Source organism: Eucalyptus grandis, chromosome 6, assembly GCF_016545825.1.
Source record: "Eucalyptus grandis isolate ANBG69807.140 chromosome 6, ASM1654582v1, whole genome shotgun sequence".
In the NCBI taxonomy this organism is placed as follows: Eukaryota; Viridiplantae; Streptophyta; class Magnoliopsida; order Myrtales; family Myrtaceae; genus Eucalyptus; species Eucalyptus grandis.
The window spans coordinates 52217925-52236013 of record NC_052617.1 but is presented as its reverse complement, the minus strand read 5'-3'; the positions used below and the strand labels follow the sequence as shown (position 1 = coordinate 52236013).

The 18089-nt window shown below is 41.0% G+C and overlaps 3 protein-coding genes across 5 annotated transcripts; 1 reads left to right on the top strand and 2 right to left on the bottom strand.

The window, feature by feature from the left end:
- Nucleotides 1-965: 965 nt before the first annotated feature.
- Nucleotides 966-7447, top strand: LOC104450698 (V-type proton ATPase catalytic subunit A). The gene is made up of 20 exons (XM_010065372.3): nucleotides 966-1235; nucleotides 1750-1876; nucleotides 1999-2054; nucleotides 2143-2199; nucleotides 2279-2390; nucleotides 2472-2509; nucleotides 2629-2730; nucleotides 3371-3427; nucleotides 3525-3596; nucleotides 3686-3787; nucleotides 3913-3975; nucleotides 4056-4188; nucleotides 4513-4619; nucleotides 4790-4984; nucleotides 5354-5440; nucleotides 5580-5684; nucleotides 5876-5973; nucleotides 6091-6169; nucleotides 6855-6943; nucleotides 7023-7447. The coding sequence occupies exons 1-20, from the start codon at nucleotides 1158-1160 to the stop codon at nucleotides 7135-7137; spliced, it is 1872 nt and encodes a 623-aa protein (XP_010063674.1). The 5' UTR covers nucleotides 966-1157; the 3' UTR covers nucleotides 7138-7447.
- Nucleotides 7363-9403, bottom strand: LOC104450696 (protein FAM32A-like). 3 transcript variants are annotated; one of them, XM_039315829.1, is made up of 4 exons: nucleotides 9345-9403; nucleotides 8926-9093; nucleotides 8212-8524; nucleotides 7363-7651 (listed from the first exon to the last, which is right to left on the bottom strand). In XM_039315829.1, the coding sequence occupies exons 2-3, from the start codon at nucleotides 9083-9085 to the stop codon at nucleotides 8259-8261; spliced, it is 426 nt and encodes a 141-aa protein (XP_039171763.1). In that variant the 5' UTR covers nucleotides 9086-9093; nucleotides 9345-9403; the 3' UTR covers nucleotides 7363-7651; nucleotides 8212-8258. The 3 variants fall into 3 exon arrangements, with proteins under 3 accessions (XP_039171763.1, XP_010063673.3, XP_039171762.1); XM_010065371.3 differs by lacking the exon at nucleotides 7363-7651 and having other exon boundaries at nucleotides 8046-8524; XM_039315828.1 differs by lacking the exons at nucleotides 7363-7651; nucleotides 9345-9403 and adding an exon at nucleotides 9216-9328 and having other exon boundaries at nucleotides 8046-8524.
- Nucleotides 9404-10122: 719 nt separating this feature from the next.
- LOC104450695 (7-dehydrocholesterol reductase) lies at nucleotides 10123-17119 on the bottom strand. Its single transcript, XM_010065370.3, has 13 exons — nucleotides 16725-17119; nucleotides 15923-16145; nucleotides 15738-15793; nucleotides 14858-14960; nucleotides 14698-14763; nucleotides 13891-14004; nucleotides 13318-13444; nucleotides 12921-13021; nucleotides 11815-11940; nucleotides 11657-11721; nucleotides 11248-11329; nucleotides 11061-11143; nucleotides 10123-10543 (listed from the first exon to the last, which is right to left on the bottom strand). Exons 1-13 carry the CDS (start codon nucleotides 16814-16816, stop codon nucleotides 10477-10479), a joined length of 1305 nt encoding a protein of 434 aa, XP_010063672.2. The 5' UTR covers nucleotides 16817-17119; the 3' UTR covers nucleotides 10123-10476.
- Nucleotides 17120-18089: the final 970 nt, after the last annotated feature.

Below are 18089 nucleotides of genomic sequence, written 5' to 3'. Positions count from 1 at the left end.
TTCTCTACAAACAGAAGTTTCTCAATATTAACAAATCCATCGATCGAGTTCCTTATGTGAAATTGGGAATGGGACCAATCTCCTTAGAAACTCCCCAAAATCGATTGGTTTGATTTGGTTCTCAAGTTGGACCAAAATCAATGCACACCCCTATAAAAAATCACTCAACTCATCCACCAAATTTTGATTCAAAACTTCAATGCATTTCAATGTAGCATATAGCATATACTCACGGGATTTGATGATTAAGGCTACCGGTGGAAATGGAGGAGAGATAATTGATAAGGGTGCCATATATTCATGGGATTTGGTGATCGAGACTACTAGTGAAAATAGAGGAGAGATAATCAATAAGGGTGCTATTGCAAATGACAATTTTTGTTATATTGATGTTTTTATTTTTGCCTGCATGTCATATACTTATTGTGATATATTTATCATGAATACTTTTCGTGATATAAAAAACTTAGAGCTATACCTACCATGACACATTTGCCTAAAATTATCCTCCATCAAGATTTCATCAACACTATTTGCTTTCAATGTCCATATATACAGATTTTTAACATTGTTTATTAAGGGAACCTTGATGATGAATGCAAAAGTTTAAGATTTTTCGTGTCTCATAAAAAGATTTAGAGTAAAATATATTGCAACGGATAGAGTTTGAAGGTGCTTTTCGTGGTCTTGGCTCTTTCTAATTTGAACAAAACTCAGGGTACCTAACCACAAATCTCAATCGAAAACAGAACAAAGCGGAGCTCGAGAAACGGCGTCGTTGCCTCCGGCCCTCCGAGACGGGACGTTTCGGGGACGCAGCTGTACTCATGGGGGCGGGCGAGGAATGAGAAAGCAGACAAAGGACGAGGATGCTAATTATTGGCAAAAAGTTAAAAAAAAAAAAATAGTAACAAAAAAAAAGAAAAAGAAAATCGACCATCGACAGCAGGCCACCGCGTCGTCATCCCCGACATAACGACGACGATCTCTGCAGCGAGCCAGCCAGCCAGCGAGCTTCCTCCACTCCCACTCCCTCTTTCCCGTGCCCCTGAAAAGCAACTTCCCTTTTTCTGCCTGCTTCTCTCTCTTCTCTCTCTTTCTGAATCTCTCAGTTCGTCGCTTCGGATCGCGAGAGAGCTTCACGCCCGCCGCCGTAAATGGCGTCCGCCTACGGATCTCGCCTCACGACGTTCGAGGACTCCGAGAAGGAGAGCGAGTACGGATACGTCCGAAAGGTGCGGCCTTTTTCCCCCGTCTCCCCCCCGGATGGGATTCCTTCTGGTTGGTTCGGTATCCGTTTTGGGTTGACGGGAGTACGTGGGACGACGGCTCGCGCTTGATCGCATCTGGGTTTTGTGATCTCGCGTTCTGCGTTGGTCAAGTTTGATTTTTTATTTTATTTTTTTTGACTTATTCAGTAGCTTTAGCTCGCTAGGACTGAATTCAGCGCCTTACTTTAGATGGAGCGCGCGCTTTTTGGGCTGAGAATATTCGAGATTGTCTGGTGATAGCACTGAGAGGTAGATGTGATGATAGTGTGATGCACGGGAAGAATATAATATTGCCTCTGCCCGTCTCCCATTATACGGGAGTGTAAAGATCTCTCCTTGAACCGAATCGGCGAATTCGCTGCGATTGAAGAAGGCGGCAAACTTTCTGTCTGTCCGTCTGTCTGCCTGGCTTTGTATTTTTGCTTTGTGCTTTGAGTTGTACCCTTCAGTCAGTGCTCAAAGAACTATTGCGTCTCAGGTGTCGGGTCCTGTGGTGGTGGCCGATGGCATGGGTGGGGCGGCCATGTACGAGTTAGTTCGCGTCGGTTATGATAAACTCATTGGTGAAATCATTCGTCTGGAGGGAGATTCTGCGACTATCCAAGGTTCATCTTCCTTCTCTGACTCATTTACCATCAGATGTTATGTACGTGCGTGTCTTCAGCTCTTATGTGTCTGTGTGTATGGAGCAGTTTTGATGGAGAAAAGTTGTTTTATGTAATTTCAGTTTATGAAGAAACAGCTGGATTGATGGTCAACGACCCTGTTCTGAGGACGCATAAGGTGATTCGCTGTCTCATTTGTCTTCCTTTGCCTCTGTTATTGCATATTCTTGTCCATTTGCAAATGACAATGTCATGTCCATTTACAGCCTCTGTCGGTGGAGTTGGGTCCTGGAATCTTGGGAAACATTTTTGACGGAATTCAGGTCTACCCCGATGCCTTTCTATTATTTGTGGCTTACTAGTCTTTGGTTCGTGGCTCTAAATGTGCTGTCACAATTTCAGAGACCCTTGAAAACCATTGCCAAAATATCTGGTGACGTCTATATTCCTCGTGGTGTATCTGTTCCTGCTCTAGACAAAGACATACTCTGGGAGTTTCAGCCTAAAAAAATCGGTAACATTTAAATCCAATTGATATTGGACTGACCTGGTATGGATGTTCATTCATCAATCGACTTGCAATTGTTGGACGCAGGTGAAGGTGATCTTTTGACAGGAGGAGACCTATATGCTGTAAGTTAGTTTCATCTAGGAAATTTATGGAAGTTTGTACCTTATTAGGGTCAGGCCTGCTTTCATTTGCTTTCTGTTCTGCTTTAATCAAGTTTCCATATGGGTTCGTGTTATTGCAGACCGTCTTCGAGAATAGTTTAATGCAACATCATGTTGCGCTACCTCCTGACTCCATGGGAAAAATCACTTACATTGCACCGCCTGGTCAATATTCATTGAAGGTTGGTCCGCTTTTTGTCAATACTTTGCCTAGCCACGTAGGTTGTAGCTAAAACTGGTTTTTAATCTTTAGTTCTTAAATTCAGTGTCGAAATCACCGAGGCGCTTGGTATTTTTGTTGCATATGTTTCATCTATTAAGATGCACGATAATATGTCATATTATCTTGGTCTTTCGATGATCTTCATATGTACTTGTGGCATGCTCAACATCACATGACTCTTAAAGAAGGAAGGTCATTTGATGAACAATTTGCTGATAAGGGATTCTGTGTACCAGCTTTTGCTTGCTATATTCTTATCCTGTTCAAATGTTGAATGGAGCAAGATTCTATGGCGACCTTTGGCCTCTGAGTATATTTTGTTTCAAGATGACACAGAAGTGATCATGAAAAATCTCATTGGTCAAGATCCCATTTACATCCCATAGATGCAAGTCTCTGTATTTCAATATATAATCTGACAGTTTTTCAAAGTATACTCTCCTTTCAACAAATGATCCATTGCCATAACCTAATTAAAGAAGTTCGTTACTGTCGGATGGACTTCTGTCCTCTAGAGGCAGCTCATGATTGTTGAACTCATCAGTAGAAGGATCCTTACACAATTGTGGGGTGACTTCTTGATCTGTTTGCAATTGCAGGATACGGTGCTAGAACTTGAGTTTCAAGGCGTCAAAAAGCAATTAACCATGCTACAGGTTTCAACTTTTGTTACATGGATGCATTTTGTGTCTGCCTTTGTCGAGACCTTGGTCACTTTTTAAATCTCGTGCCATATTGTGTAATCCTTTTCAGACTTGGCCAGTTCGTACACCTAGACCAGTTGCATCAAAGCTGGCTGCTGATACTCCATTGCTTACTGGTCAGGTAATGACTATGCAAAAATATATCTCCAAAGTACTTTCGTGACTGCTTTTGCTTGTAAAAGTATTGAATGTAGCTATATCTCATGACAGCGTGTGCTCGATGCACTTTTTCCTTCTGTTCTTGGTGGAACCTGTGCCATTCCTGGAGCATTTGGCTGTGGGAAAACTGTGATTAGTCAAGCTCTTTCGAAGGTATTTGTTACCATTAGTTTGAGGATGATTAGGCAGGCATCTTCCACCATATATTGATGATACTGCCATAAAAGTTTTTCTTTTATATAAGTTAATTGAAAAGATATACCTTGTCTCATTTGCAGTATTCCAACTCTGAAGCTGTGGTATATGTTGGCTGTGGAGAACGTGGAAATGAAATGGCAGAGGTATGTGCATGTTGTGACTGATCATTTCATGTTTTGCTTATTGTCTGCTGAAGATAATATATTTAAGATCTGTATTTCAGGTTCTTATGGATTTCCCTCAACTAACCATGACATTGCCTGATGGTCGCGAAGAATCTGTCATGAAGCGTACTACACTGGTAGCCAATACATCTAATATGCCTGTGGCAGCTCGGGAGGCATCAATTTATACTGGTATAATCTATGTCCTCTGCCGGTTTATTTTGGTTCCTCATGTGGCTTTAAGGGGTGTACTGGTTGAGGTTCTTGTCTGCATTGGTTTTCTGATGACCCCATTAGATAGGACAGAATAAAACATGACAACTTATCATTTTGGATCAGTCGGGAGGGGGGCAAAAGACATAAGAATAATTTTTCACATTGATAATTAGTATACTTTTATCTTGTGTTGAACCAATGTGTATTTTTCCATTGTCTTAATTGGGTATTCACTTTTAAGAGAAGGGATTGGAAACTTGAGGACATGGGAGCACTGTTTGACTTTGGTATATCTATCAGGTATTACTATTGCTGAATACTTCAGGGATATGGGCCGCAATGTCAGCATGATGGCAGATTCAACATCTCGTTGGGCAGAAGCACTGCGTGAAATCTCTGGACGGCTGGTAAGTTGCTCTCATGTGTCTTTGTACCTGACAGCCTCTGCAAAATCATTTTGCCATGTCCTGGTGCTCTTTGTGCTGGATTCAATTGTGTTTTCTTCTATAATTAGTTGTCACGTAATCAGAAATGAAAATCTCTTGTGCATGAAATTCTCATTCTCGAAATCCTACAGGCAGAAATGCCTGCTGATAGCGGGTATCCTGCGTATCTAGCGGCACGTTTAGCATCCTTTTATGAACGAGCTGGGAAGGTAAAATGTTTGGGTGGGCCAGAGCGGACAGGCAGTGTCACTATTGTTGGTGCTGTTTCTCCTCCTGGAGGAGATTTTTCAGATCCTGTGACATCTGCAACCCTTAGCATTGTCCAGGTACTTCTTTAACTTATATTCTGAACTTTGAGCCATGCTGATGTCATGTGTAGTGATCAGTGGTAAATCACATGTGAAGATAATTATCTTTAGATATTTTGGAAAAGTATCACGAGATAGGAATCTGTTGGTTTATAACTTCTTCAACTTCTGAAGCTTAATGTTTACTTTTTTGGTTAATTGCTTAAGTCACCTTAACAAGCAGCCTAGGCAATGTTCTACAGATAATCCATTATAACACACGAAAGCAAGATTGGGCAGTTTATGACATTGAACCTTTCTAGTCTCCATTCACATGCATCTTTACTTTATCCTTAGTAAAGCTTATCTACACAGCCTTAATATAATTTGCATTCTTGTAATTCTCAGGTCTTCTGGGGTCTGGATAAGAAACTTGCCCAGAGAAAACATTTTCCTTCTGTGAATTGGCTCATTTCTTACTCAAAGTATTCATCGGTGAGCTCCAAACTGGGCATACGTGTGTGCAAGGCTTATAGGTTCTTTTGTGAAATACCTTAGGCTGTCCTCAAATGAAAACATACACCGCGAGTGCTGTTTTTGAACATATTTAACTTAGACCCTTTATACTACACAGGCATTGGAATCATTCTACGACCAATTTGATCCAGATTTTATCAACATCAGGACAAAGGCTCGTGAGGTGCTTCAGAGAGAAGATGATTTGAACGAAATTGTGCAGGTATGTTTTTTTTTTCGATGATTAAATTTTTGTTTAAACTGTCACCGACTCTATTTACATGTATCATGTATACTTTTCCTCTGACCAACTCTGTTCACATGGATCATGTATACTATTCCGTGTTTGCATATCCTCTGACATGTGAAGCAACTGTTGATAATATGGATATTTGGCTTTCTTTTTAACTGCAGCTCGTGGGCAAAGATGCTTTAGCAGAAGGAGATAAAATTACACTGGAAACTGCGAAGCTCTTGAGGGAAGATTATCTTGCTCAGAATGCTTTTACTCCGTAAGTACAAGATTACATTGCTCACCGTTGGTGAGTCTTGCCTAATGTATTATTTTCATATTACATCCTTTGGTGGTCTTTTCTGAGAGGAACATTGTTCTCCATCAAATTTGACAGGTATGATAAATTTTGCCCCTTTTACAAGTCTGTTTGGATGATGCGCAATATCATCCATTTCTATAATTTGGCCAACCAGGTAAGAGTTTTTTCTTCCAATATTTCGTGTGCTCTCTCTCTCTCTCTCTCTCTCTCCCCCCTCTCTCTCTCTGGCTGTTAGCATGCTTCTTAATCTTATGTTTCGTCTTGTCTATAGTTTGATTTCATATATGTCTGAATTCAACTTTATTTTGCATTTCAAAATAATCAGGATAAGCAGTGAATACTGAACAGCAGTAGTAATAAATTTAGCTCGTCGTGTGCTAGTTAGAGGCACTTGTAGGAGTACAAGATCACCCTCTTTATGGTATTGATGATGAAATTCAGTATATGTTTTTTTTTTTTTTTGGTTGGTCCTACTCTAATCCTACTCTAACAATCATTCTCAAACTTTTGCCCTGCCTCCTTACAAGGCGTGGGAGTCGAAACCCACTCCTTAAATGAAATCGTCCCCACCCCAATCCCCTCTGAGGAGGTGGGGATTTGAACCCCACACCTCCCCCTTCCAAGTTGGAAAGGTGACCACTGGGGCGAACCCTCAGTGGTTAAATTCAGTATATGTTGGATTACTTGTGAAATCACACTTTTGGAGATGCTTCTTAACTTTGTCAAAAGAGATGTCAAATTCACTGTGAACTTGCAGTTTCATATGTATCTGTTCAGATCCAATTTAAGTGGATTGTGTGGGGATTCCTTTGTGAGAGTAGACTCGATCACTTATGCAGGCTGTGGAGAGAGCTGCTGGTATGGATGGTCAGAAGATAACTTACACCCTCATCAAGCATCGGGTGGGAGATCTCTTCTACCGTTTGGTGTAAGTATACTAATTGCACTTGTGAGAGCGAATTTAGAGGGCTCATTGGATCTTCTAATTTGGTGGTTTACATATGTAGGTCCCAGAAATTTGAGGATCCAGCTGAAGGAGAAGAAGCTCTGGTTGCAAAGTTTAAGAAGCTGCATGAGGATCTAACAGCTGGTTTCCGCAATCTAGAGGATGAAACACGCTGAGCCAAAAGTTCTATACTGAGATGGATCACCAGGTCGATGTTTCTGGCGCCTGCGCCGAAAAAGCTCACTGGCCCCATTTGGCTGTGCATCAGAATCAAAGAGTGTCCATAGATAAAGATTGCCAGCTCCAGCCTTTGGCTATCATTCTTATTTTGGTTGAATGCACACAATAAGATGCAAACTGTTCTGTCTCTTCCGGGGCATCCGGTGAGAAAACACGCTGAGTGATTCCCAATGGTCTTTGCTTATTTAATGTGGTTTGACCAACGGTCCCTTGTGTTTACAAAAAATAATTAGGTGTGATTTGGCATGAGACGAAGCTTAAAGTATACACTTCTTGCACTTGTTGTTCTGGTGCCCACGGGGATCGTTGTATTATCCAGTAGGAAGTTTACAAAGGTCTAGTCACGTACCAATGGGGGAAGCAGTGGTTCTCAATGGATATCAGAATGTCTCTGGTGTTTCTTAATTAAGCCTTCCAAGAACCATGTACTCGGACAATAGTCTCTGTTTACTGACAATAGGGAAAGGACATAATCAGGACGATTCTCAAGAAAACATAGAAAAGCACAAGAAACTTAGTAAAATGGCATTGCAAACAAATCTGAGTATTGGCTGCTTCTGAATCCAAGGGTCCGGGAGAAGCAATGTTACTAAATCGGCTTCAAGTCTTGGCATAATAATTTGTATCTTCCTCGTTGTTCAGCAAAGCTTCGTATAAATTAGGTAGTAAGTGCTAATTGAGTTCTTATCAATGCGGTGCGAGAGGACCCATCAAACTTTACTCATTTTCAATGACTTCAAGTGCTCTTAGTTCTCTTCAGAGAACTTTCTTGAGAATCAGAAGTATTTAATCGTAACCATTTCCAACACAACTTAAAAAGAAAGCCTAAAAAAGATCAACTAAATTTCAAGAGCTAATCCCAATATCTTCTTTCAATTAGATATCAAGAAAAGGAGGGAGAAAAGGTTACGATAGCTGCTCCATCACACATTGCCAAACTTGGTCGAAAAACTTAATCAAGGTTCAACAATGACATAATGCACAGAAGTAGTGAAATCTCAGTAACATACAGGAAATTTGATCTGGCGACCTTCATGCTCATGGAATCGATCCTCAGTTATCCTGGGCCAACTTTCGGGATGTCATAATGTTCGCTCATGTTTGCAAGGTACTGGTTGAAATCCTGTATCCTGTCGCGGTGAGATTTGTTAGCTGTCTTCGCCAGTTTCTTGACATCGATCTGCTCCCTCTGCTCTATGTATCGCTTTTCAGCAGGCGTCAGCTGGTGGTCATACGGAGCAGCCTCCTTGCCTTCTTCGCTCAACTTGCTCTCATCATTGATCTCGTCTTCAATAGGTTCATTCGACAGCGCCGCACCCTCGCCTACGGAAGTAACCAAAATCTCAGATAAGACTTGCCACAATTATTTGCCATCAGATTCTTCGCATGGTAAAACTGATTTTATACAATAAGTTGAAACAGGAAGTTGCCTCAAACGTGTATAAGAAAACCCAATTGCCCATCGCACAACGCATTCATTAGTCTCAACAAAAATGTAAATTTGCTACAGCAATACACAGGTAGAAAAATGGCAGCTACACCCACACAAGCCATTGCTGCACATCACAGAAGAAATTATTCCGGGATGCGATAAAGATGACCGGGGGAATCAAGTCAGCTAACGCTCTAATTCCAACGAAATTAACTGCTCCTACGCGGCGGAATAAGGCCGTATGCAGCCAAATTCAAGAAAGAAACGCAGAGTTGAAAGACCGGGTACGAACCGGCGGAGAGCTCGGATTCGATGACCTCGGACACAGGGTCCTGATGCTGCGTCTCCTGCTGCTTCTTCTTCTTCTTCTTCTTCACTCCTCCAGCCTTCACGTCGAGAGCCTTCCCTTTCAGCTTCAGCTTCCCTCCGACGACATTCTCATAACCCGACATCTCCCCCCCTGTCGCACGCGAAAAAAATCAAAACGCCGCCGAACAACAACAAGATCGAATCTTTCGAATGCTAACAGCGAGCAAATCAAGTTTCAGCCAAAATCCCTCCCCAAGATAAAAACTTCGCGACCAAATTCGCCGCGCTTCCGGATCACTCGATCGGAAAAGATGCGCCGGTTTCCGGGATCGGCGCGAATGCAGCGATATGGGGGCGAAATCACTACGCAAATCGGAAGCGGTATGAACCCTAGAATCGTACCTGAAACGACCAGTCTCGAATTCCCCTCTCCTTTCACACTGTCGAAATTTCCAGACTCCATCGGACATGAAGCGGGTCAAGGTGGATCGGTTCGTAGCCCATTTTGTTATGGGCCTCGTGAATTCGAGCGTCTTAATAATTTCTTTTGGGCGACGCTATTTTCAATCTCCGTGAAAAGATTATAATTACCGATAATTGGAGGGGTAGTTTGAAGTTTTTTAAGTTATAAAAAAATTAAGATAAATTTATCACGGTGGATATAATTTAGCATTTTTGATAGCTTTTTCCTGAATATCTGAGTTAGAGGAAGCTATGCAGATATGAAAACCGCTAAGGCCAATTTCGTCTATTTAGTAGAAAGGGATTTACTTCCGAAGAATTTACTCCTTCGGAAGTAAATAAAAATAAATGTAGATATTATTGTCCATTAAAAATCGGTTTGAAAGCTCTTCCCGTCCCCGGTGTATAACCTCCAGCAGCCCCAAGCGATCCTCTGGTTCTGGTTATGACTCGCACTTCACCTTTGAGATCAAAAGCGCATCTGGTTTCCGATCGATTGAAGTTCGTAATTCCGAGTAGATTTTCTCAATCCAGTTCAAACTTCTGGCCAAGATGGAAGTCCTAGAGCTCTTTCCGTGAGGAATGAACGAGAGATGATATTTCGGAATCAGGGCACAATTTTTACTGATGAAAAAGAGTGCCTTAGGGCAGGATTACTCCGTCGATGCTAAGAGCTTTATTCTTTTTTGTCCATTTTTGTCCATTTAAATCACACACCTTCGAAATAAATCCCACCACGCAATTTCTACGTCAAGTCAACATACAAGCAGAAATAGACTGCAGTCTGAAAAACCTCAACGTTCAGGGCAGCCGGTTCAAACTAAAGCTACAGTTACTGAGTGCCGATACTCCAAGTTCGATACAAAGTCATTCCGAATTGGAGTAGCAAAGATAAACGCAATGTTAAATGCTGCTGCATGCATGAAACACGAAAAGTAGCTCTACCGCTGGCATCTCCTATAAAACCAAGTACAGGGACATCTTCTGAAGTACATGAGAACGAGCCAAAGCTGATCCATGTGGACTCCTTTCGCCCGACCATATCTCCCCATACAGGACTTCTTGCTGAACCTCAGTAAATACCAGGAATAATTCGGTATCGAACCTTCTCACAATATATCTTCCAGTACTTCCCATACCTGAAACCAGAAAACATTATCAGAAGAAGCTGCGCACTCTGCTTCACTGAGAAAGGGAGCAAAGCAATGGTAACACTGGACTATGCACAAGGACCTTCATAAGCACAATTGTGGGAACACATGAGAATTCGGGCCAATAATGAAGATGGTCTATTAACGTGCTGTGCATGCTCATGCAGTCTATTAAAATCATGACGAACATAAACATGTGAAAGATATGGGACCAAAAAATTCACTCCACCCCTGGTTTCCCATCAGCACAGTGCTCTTCCTCGTTCTAGATTACTGCATGTTCCAGCATCAGGAACATTGCTCCAACAAGATACAGATCATTTAATGATGCCAAAGGATCTGAAGTTTGGTTTTTATTATGTCGAGACCCGTAAAGAATGGGGTTTGTCCTAAATCACAAAGTATGCAGAGAACCCAAAGTGTATAAAAGCTGATGGAGAGACATTGCTTCCATTTAATCTGTCCTCAAGAATGACCTAGAGAAAAATATAAATGATATACTTACTTTGATCGACACCGATCGTCGTCCCTTTTTGCCCGGTCAAACAATAGGATTGTGAGAAAGATCACATAAAAGTAAGGCAGAAACTGCAGGAAATTAAAGGGGAAAAAAGGTAAGTATGAGTGTCATTGAGACGGTCATTGTGAAATCACAACTTAAGAGTAAATTAAACTGTTAAAACAGAGTTTACATGATTAAATAGTGCAGGGACAGTCCAGAAAAAGGCTCCAAGAATCTCGGGCACATAATGAAAATGACGTGATAAGCCCCACCTGTGGAAGGAATGAGTGAGAGACCATATCATAGACCATTCAATCAGTTGCAAGCAGAAGCATGCATATCGCCATGTAGACCCATATCACTCATAACTTAACCAGTAACTAGATTTTATACTGCTTACCCAATGGTCTATCACCAAATTCGTTATATTCTAGGAAAAATGTAAGCAGATTACCTCAAAAAGCATAAAGAACTATCTATTTCCCTCGAAACGCAAATATAAGCAGTAAACCTAATCGCGCAGTTAATGATAGGACTCTTATGGTAGCTTTTTAAAATCTTCATGCTGACAATACAGAAGAATTAAAAGGCTAACTGACCATCCTGAAGTCAAGAGGAGGCTAGTTTTGTTCTCTCCAGATGTTGTAGTGTACGTAGCCGATATCTGTCAAAGAGATCAAAGCTCTCATTTCCATTTGATGGATTGAACCCAATTGAAAGCATAAGAAAACATTAAAACAATAATAGTGGTAAGCACCTTTGATGGAGCCTTCCCCCATACTGAGCACTTGCCATTTGTTCTGCGAAATTCTTGCCTCTGTCTGTCGCAATCATAATTGATATATATGCACAGAATGCCTGCTACCAAAATATATAGTGCGAGCTGGAAAACAAAGGGTGTCAGACTCTCCTAATATAAAAGAAAATACATTTATCCTCTTGAGCCTGTTTTTAGGCCTATTGGACTTATGTGACGGAAGTTTTAGATATTCCAAAGAAAGATAATCTTAATAATCATCTGATAGCAAAAGTTCCATAACTTTCATTCTTGCCCCTTCTTTCAGATACGCCAGTTGATGACTTGAACGCAGATTAGACTGCCCCAAGTTTATCCCAAGATAATTGTGCTCATGCCAATTTTTATTAACACCAGTCTTTCGTAGGAAGCAATTAGAACCTTCAAATTTAATTGATCAGCGTGCACATGCCACAAAAAATCTTCCAGTTGTTTTCCAGATTTTGTCATTAGCATATGTTGACCCAATCAACACCACTGATATGGGACTATTACTTCAAACAAAGCAAGGGGTTCCACAGAACAGATGCCAAAGAGAACCCAAAAAATCTCGGCAACCATCTTGATTGAAACTAAGAGCAAATTTAAAGACCTTGCTAAGGAAGATAACCATGGTTTGTTGGTTCACACACATGTTTCCTAGAATCAGCTGTAAGGAACAAGCTCCTTTTTAGATGTTAAAGCCCTTCCAATCAGCCACATTGAATTTCGCATAAAAAAAAAAAAATTAAATTGATTTATAAAACTATTAGTTGTTAAAGCCCTTCCAATCAGCCACATTGAATTTCGCATAAAAAAATTAAATTGATTTATAAAACTATTTAAAAATTTGGTGACTTTAAATGCTAACGTTTTACATGTCTTTAAAAGATGGGGGTTCTCATCCAAAAAAATGTCAGACTTTTTAACTTTTCATGTAAAGTCAAAAGTGAAAAGGCAAACCCAATTGCCAACTTAATCTAAACACCAGACCAATAATTACAGTAAATTTCTGTCCCTTTGCATGCATTCATAATCGCATAAAGTCCACTTAATGGTAAAAATAGTTACAAGAGGCACTTCCACACCTGAGTTCCCAGGTTAACAGGATGATTGACGAGATACATGCCAGGAGAGGTATAGATGGATGGGACCCATACCAAGCATCCCCAACAGATGTAGAAGCCAGCTGCCAGAGTCATTTTGAAAATAAAGTTGAGCATCAGTAAAACCAAATGGAAGGTATTATGATTATGATTGGCGTTCTACATCTGCCCAAGCAATAAGAGTGCATAAACAAAATGCCCAGTGGCTTATTTGCAAATTAAGCCATATAAAATTCACAAGTAATTAGACCAAGAATGAAATCCAGTATATATGCTAGTGTCTCATCTCTTGATGATTGGATTTCAGTTGCTTATTTCGAATGATTGAATGGAGAAACTGACATTGGCATGTAAAACAGAATCAATAACTCGTGTCAACCTCGATCGTGTGCAATATCCATTGTGTTCCAATAGCCGGCTTCCCACCAGAAGAACTTGGTGACATACACTAACATCAATATTGTATTCACGAGCATTGAATCAGCAACTTTTCCATTCTGTTCGTACTGTAAACACACATGTAAGATTATTAGCACATGATGCAAAGAAATCATCAACCTCCACTCCCAGAAGAAAGTGATCAGTAACAGAAATCAGAATTTGTGGCATTACTTTACACTTCTAAAAACTGTTTCTGGTTTTTAAAATGACCAACTCTGAGAATATGTTTTAAAGCGCTGGTCCAAAGATTATTTTCTGACAACACACGTAAAAGTAAAAGGAAGGCATGTTTAGAAAATGAAATTGGTGTATCAAGCGTTTTCCCCCATTTTTCTATTTCTCTTATAGGACCATTCCAAGATATTACCCATTAGATGGTTGTCAGAAATTAAGGCTCAATTATATGTTTTTCAAATACATGCATCTTTCCTTGCCAAATGGAGTTCTGTAATACAGAGATCATTGGTATCAATTATATTCTTGTCAAGTCACCAAAAAATGCCTAGGTTACCTGCTTTATGCAATAGGTTAGAGCAAGAACTGCCCAAGACATCATTCCGAACCTGCAATTTGTGAAGACTTTAATATCAAAGTCCTTGCCAATCCGAGGATAGAGCTCCATACCCTGCAACAATGTCAAAATGTCACTCAAAACAGAAAAGCTGCTTCAAGAAAATAGCATCAAGAAGCAGAACCATAAAGCCGTTCTTGCTTTCTCGTTCAAAAGATTCATTGGCTCAATATTATGCAAAAAAACACGTGCATGCATACATATACCTCAAACTACACCATATTAGATTTTTTAAAGTTATGAAGCTAAATTTGAAGTATTTTTTATGCATAAACATTTGTGATCTAGCAAGTCAAAAGAAGCTATCGATTTTTAAGACCGCTCATCATATAAAAAAAAATTGGCATCATCCCCAGGTCAAATAAATATCTGCGACACGATTTGTATAAGCGTAATCAATTAGCATCCTTAAAACTAATTAAATGTGCATTTCCACATATGTCACAGAAGAGGATTCTAGAATTGCCTCGAGATGGACAGATGAAAATCATAGAGCAGGAGTAAAACAGTGAAATCTTTTGAAGGAACCTACAACAGACGAGTTTGTGAGGCTTAATTTCACACAAAACCCAACAATACAGTTCGGAAAATTCTGTTTTGACTTTCAGACATCATGGCGTGTCCAAAGATCAGAAAAAAAACATCTGGCTTCTTCTAAAATTGCCAAATTTTGACATCAGAACACCCAACTTGAGCTTTTCCACATTTAGTGCAGCAAAGAGTCTAAAACTTTCTGAAAACACTCACCCAATAGAAGTCGATTATTATATTCCCCGAAGAACCAGAGTCGGTAGATGATGGTGCCACATGACCCTTCAATACAAGAAAATGTGTCAAACATCAGTTATTATTTGAGCTTTCCCAGGGGAAAGAGATGTCAGCTTTTCTTTGGGGGTTGCATTCTCACTTTAATGTACAAGAAAATACAAAAGATGAAGCTTCCAACAATGAGTGCGGAGTATATTTCGCCCAAGTGATCATAAACAACCGTGGGGTTAAAAATCCCAAACCTGAAAGAATAACATGGAAAATGATAAGTTAATCTAAATGTTATTTGATGATGACATCAAACAACAGAGGAAACCAAACAATAATTCTACTATGAATGAAATGTGGTGGAAAGAATTCCACAGCGTAGCATAAATTCTATAATAGAAAGCCTTAAAAAGCCAGGCAAACTACTTAGATCCTTCCAAATACCCAACGCATGATGACCAGTGAATCAGTCCTCTGAGAAAGGTCATTTAGTGCAACTATTAAAGATGAAGAGGACGTCTTGCTTATAGTGAATAAGGTCACATTCAGACTATAGAAATAGACCCGAGTAGTTATATGCTCAGACTGAGAAAGCTACTCAAGAACCGCAGAAATCATAGAAAAGATGAAGACAGTACTGATACCACGTCACTTATTTTACACAGCAGCTTGTCAGTAGGATATATCCAGCACCTAGGAAACCACTTGAGACAACAAAGGAAAGCTCATTGTATCCTAGAAGGGGAAATGATATGTCGGTAGATACTGTGGATTGAAACCTTTCGACAAAATTACAAATGCATGGATGAGCTAATTATTGACTAAAACTGGCTCTCTACAATGTAACTTGTGCTAAAGTGCTCCCCTGCCCCGCCCAAAATTCAATAAATAGAATGTATGAAGACCTCTAATGGAATTTTTAAAAATAGAAAAGAAACAAAACAGAATGTTAGAAGTACGTCGATTTCTAGAACTAAACCTGCGTTGCATCTGAAGTACATAAATTTATGTTCAATCAAAAAAGAACTCACCACCAAAGGCCAAGATAGGTGATCAAGGTCACAAAATATGCTGCCATTCCGTTTGCCTGCAACAACCAATAGTTTAAGTCAACATTGTCCATGCAAAGAGAAGATGACTCATAGTCAAATGGTCCACAAGGTGTGCCACTAAGGGGAATGGCAAACATAAAGTACATCAACAAGAAAGAGAGTACCTTATACACTGGCTGATTCCCAGCAGGAGATATAGGGCCCTTGACTGTCTTTCCTGGAAGAAGGAGCTGCAGCGCCGCCTCAAATGCAGCATAAACGGCGATGATCTTCCAAGCGACGGCAGTCGGCCTGGGCCATATGTCTAGGAATCCTTGCAGTCCATGCTGCCTCAGGTAATCAAAAGTTTGGACGATAGACCCATCAGCATGCACCATCGTGTACCATCTGCGAGGATGAAAATTCCACTCAGATAGTCCCAGTACGTTTTTGCATAAAAAATCCGAATATCATGACAAAGCAAAGTCTACAACTTCTTTCTATCTGAGCTACTCAATTGCTGAAGCACCAAATCTTTCTTCCAACTCGTTTATACCGCTCTGTAACAGGTGCTTTTACTCTAAACGAAGGCTGTGGACTTTAAATTCAAATGCTCAGTAGATCATTAAGTGCAGTCGGACACAAAGATTGGGCATTGTCTTAAGAACAAGGCTCAGCGTTCAATACCGCGAGGGGAATTAAACAACCGACTCTTGACTCGACTCGAATCTAGGTTAGACGCTCATTCCATATGGAGATCGGAAATTGTAGACACGCAATCGAGCACGTCGCGGCGAAAACCAGCACGCGCATCGAGATCTAGAACTCGCGACCGTTCGCCGCCGCCGCCATCCTCCCTCCGCTCGAGGAGGAACCAGAAAACACGCAGGTTCGCGAAATCGCACGCGACGGCTGGATTTTCCGCGGAAACAGAAAGCGCGAGCTCCTCACAGAAAGAGAGAGAGAGAGAGAGAGAGAGAGTCTTACAGCAAGATGACGAAAGGAGGGCAGAGGGTGAGGAGCGACAGCATGGAGAAGTAGGTGACGAGCGGCGAGTGCACGGTCTTCGCTTCCGCCATTTTCTCTCCTCCTTCCTCCGCTCCGCCTCTCTCCGTTCGGGAGTGAACTCGATCGATGAGATAGAGAGAGAAAGAAAGAGAGAGAGAGAGAGAGAGAGGAGCGGGTTGCTTAGGTAGTCTGCTTGACTTGCTGGAGTAGACTTCGCTAAAGCGGTACAGAGGAGTTCCAGCGGAGACCGGCAGACACAGTGCGAAGTGACTGGCGACGACGGCGACACGACGGCGACGGCGGCGACCGAGAGAGAATCTTTCTCGTTGTCCCCACCGGCCCCGCCCCTGATAAATCTCGCCAAATTGGTACGATGAAATCGCGTCACGTCATGTGTAGTTGTAGTGCAGTACAGAAAGCAGTTGCTTTTGATATTTTTTTTTTCCTCCGATTTCTCTGAGAATTTTTTGGACCGTTTGGATGGGCTTAGGTGGCGACCCACGTGATCGTGCCACGTGGCCCCCCGTCGTCGCGTCGGGTTCGGGCACTTCTTTTTTGTCTCCACGGATCGGGTCCTGGCTGTAGCCCTGTCGTGATCCGTTGCATTTACGGGCTTTCTGCATAAAGCATCCTCTCACGTGAAGGAGAAGTTTTGAAAAACCGGTTCAATCGACGGCTGAGATGCATCGTTCCGTGATCTAACGATTGACGCCTTATCTTCGATGAGCGGTGATTGAAGCGACTTGGTGATTTGTTTCCTTACTTTTGCCACTTGTGAAATAAGGAAATGAAAGATATCCTCCTCATCTTTCCTCTCATTTCCAGAGTACAAAATCGAGCAAAAGCACTTGATTTGTTTGAAGATGCGAGAGACCTTGTGATCGTTAAATCTTCGGCTCGTGGCACGACCGGACAAAATCATGATTGTAGGCCGTGCGATCATCGTGTTACATCCTTGCGAGTGCACGAGCTGGTGAGACAATTGTTGTGCGATTGGTAGCGACTGAATGGTGAGTCCCGAATTTGATGATGTTGGATGATGTGTGGAAATGTTGTGCGTCGTAAGAATAAAGCAGAAAATGAAGCTGTGGAATTTCTATATGTATCGATAAATTACATACGAGCCTATTAATAGGTTTTGTAGGATGACTATTTATAATAGCATGATATTACAATAAAAATTACAATCAATCAACATTACAATATTACAATCCGAGAGATACTCAAAATCATGTAGTATATTTCTAACATTCCCTTAAACTCAATATGACATAGAAAAATTCAACTGAATTTTGGAGAAAAGATCTTGAAAACACTTGAATGGATGTGCTTTAGTGAATGCAT

Coding starts and splice junctions, on each gene's coding strand:
- LOC104450698 (XM_010065372.3), top strand. CDS start 1,158: ATGGCGTCCGCCTACGGATCTCGCCTCACGACGTTCGAGGACTCCGAG. Junction 2,200..2,278: donor ACATTTTTGACGGAATTCAG/GTCTACCCCGAT, acceptor TCACAATTTCAG/AGACCCTTGAAAACCATTGC. Junction 5,441..5,579: donor CTTACTCAAAGTATTCATCG/GTGAGCTCCAAA, acceptor TATACTACACAG/GCATTGGAATCATTCTACGA.
- LOC104450696 (XM_039315829.1), bottom strand. CDS start 9,085: ATGTCGGGTTATGAGAATGTCGTCGGAGGGAAGCTGAAGCTGAAAGGG. Junction 8,525..8,925: donor CGAATCCGAGCTCTCCGCCG/GTTCGTACCCGG, acceptor TTACTTCCGTAG/GCGAGGGTGCGGCGCTGTCG.
- LOC104450695 (XM_010065370.3), bottom strand. CDS start 16,816: ATGGCGGAAGCGAAGACCGTGCACTCGCCGCTCGTCACCTACTTCTCC. Junction 14,764..14,857: donor GTATTTTCTTGTACATTAAA/GTGAGAATGCAA, acceptor CTTGTATTGAAG/GGTCATGTGGCACCATCATC. Junction 11,144..11,247: donor TCCCTGCACTATTTAATCAT/GTAAACTCTGTT, acceptor AATTTCCTGCAG/TTTCTGCCTTACTTTTATGT.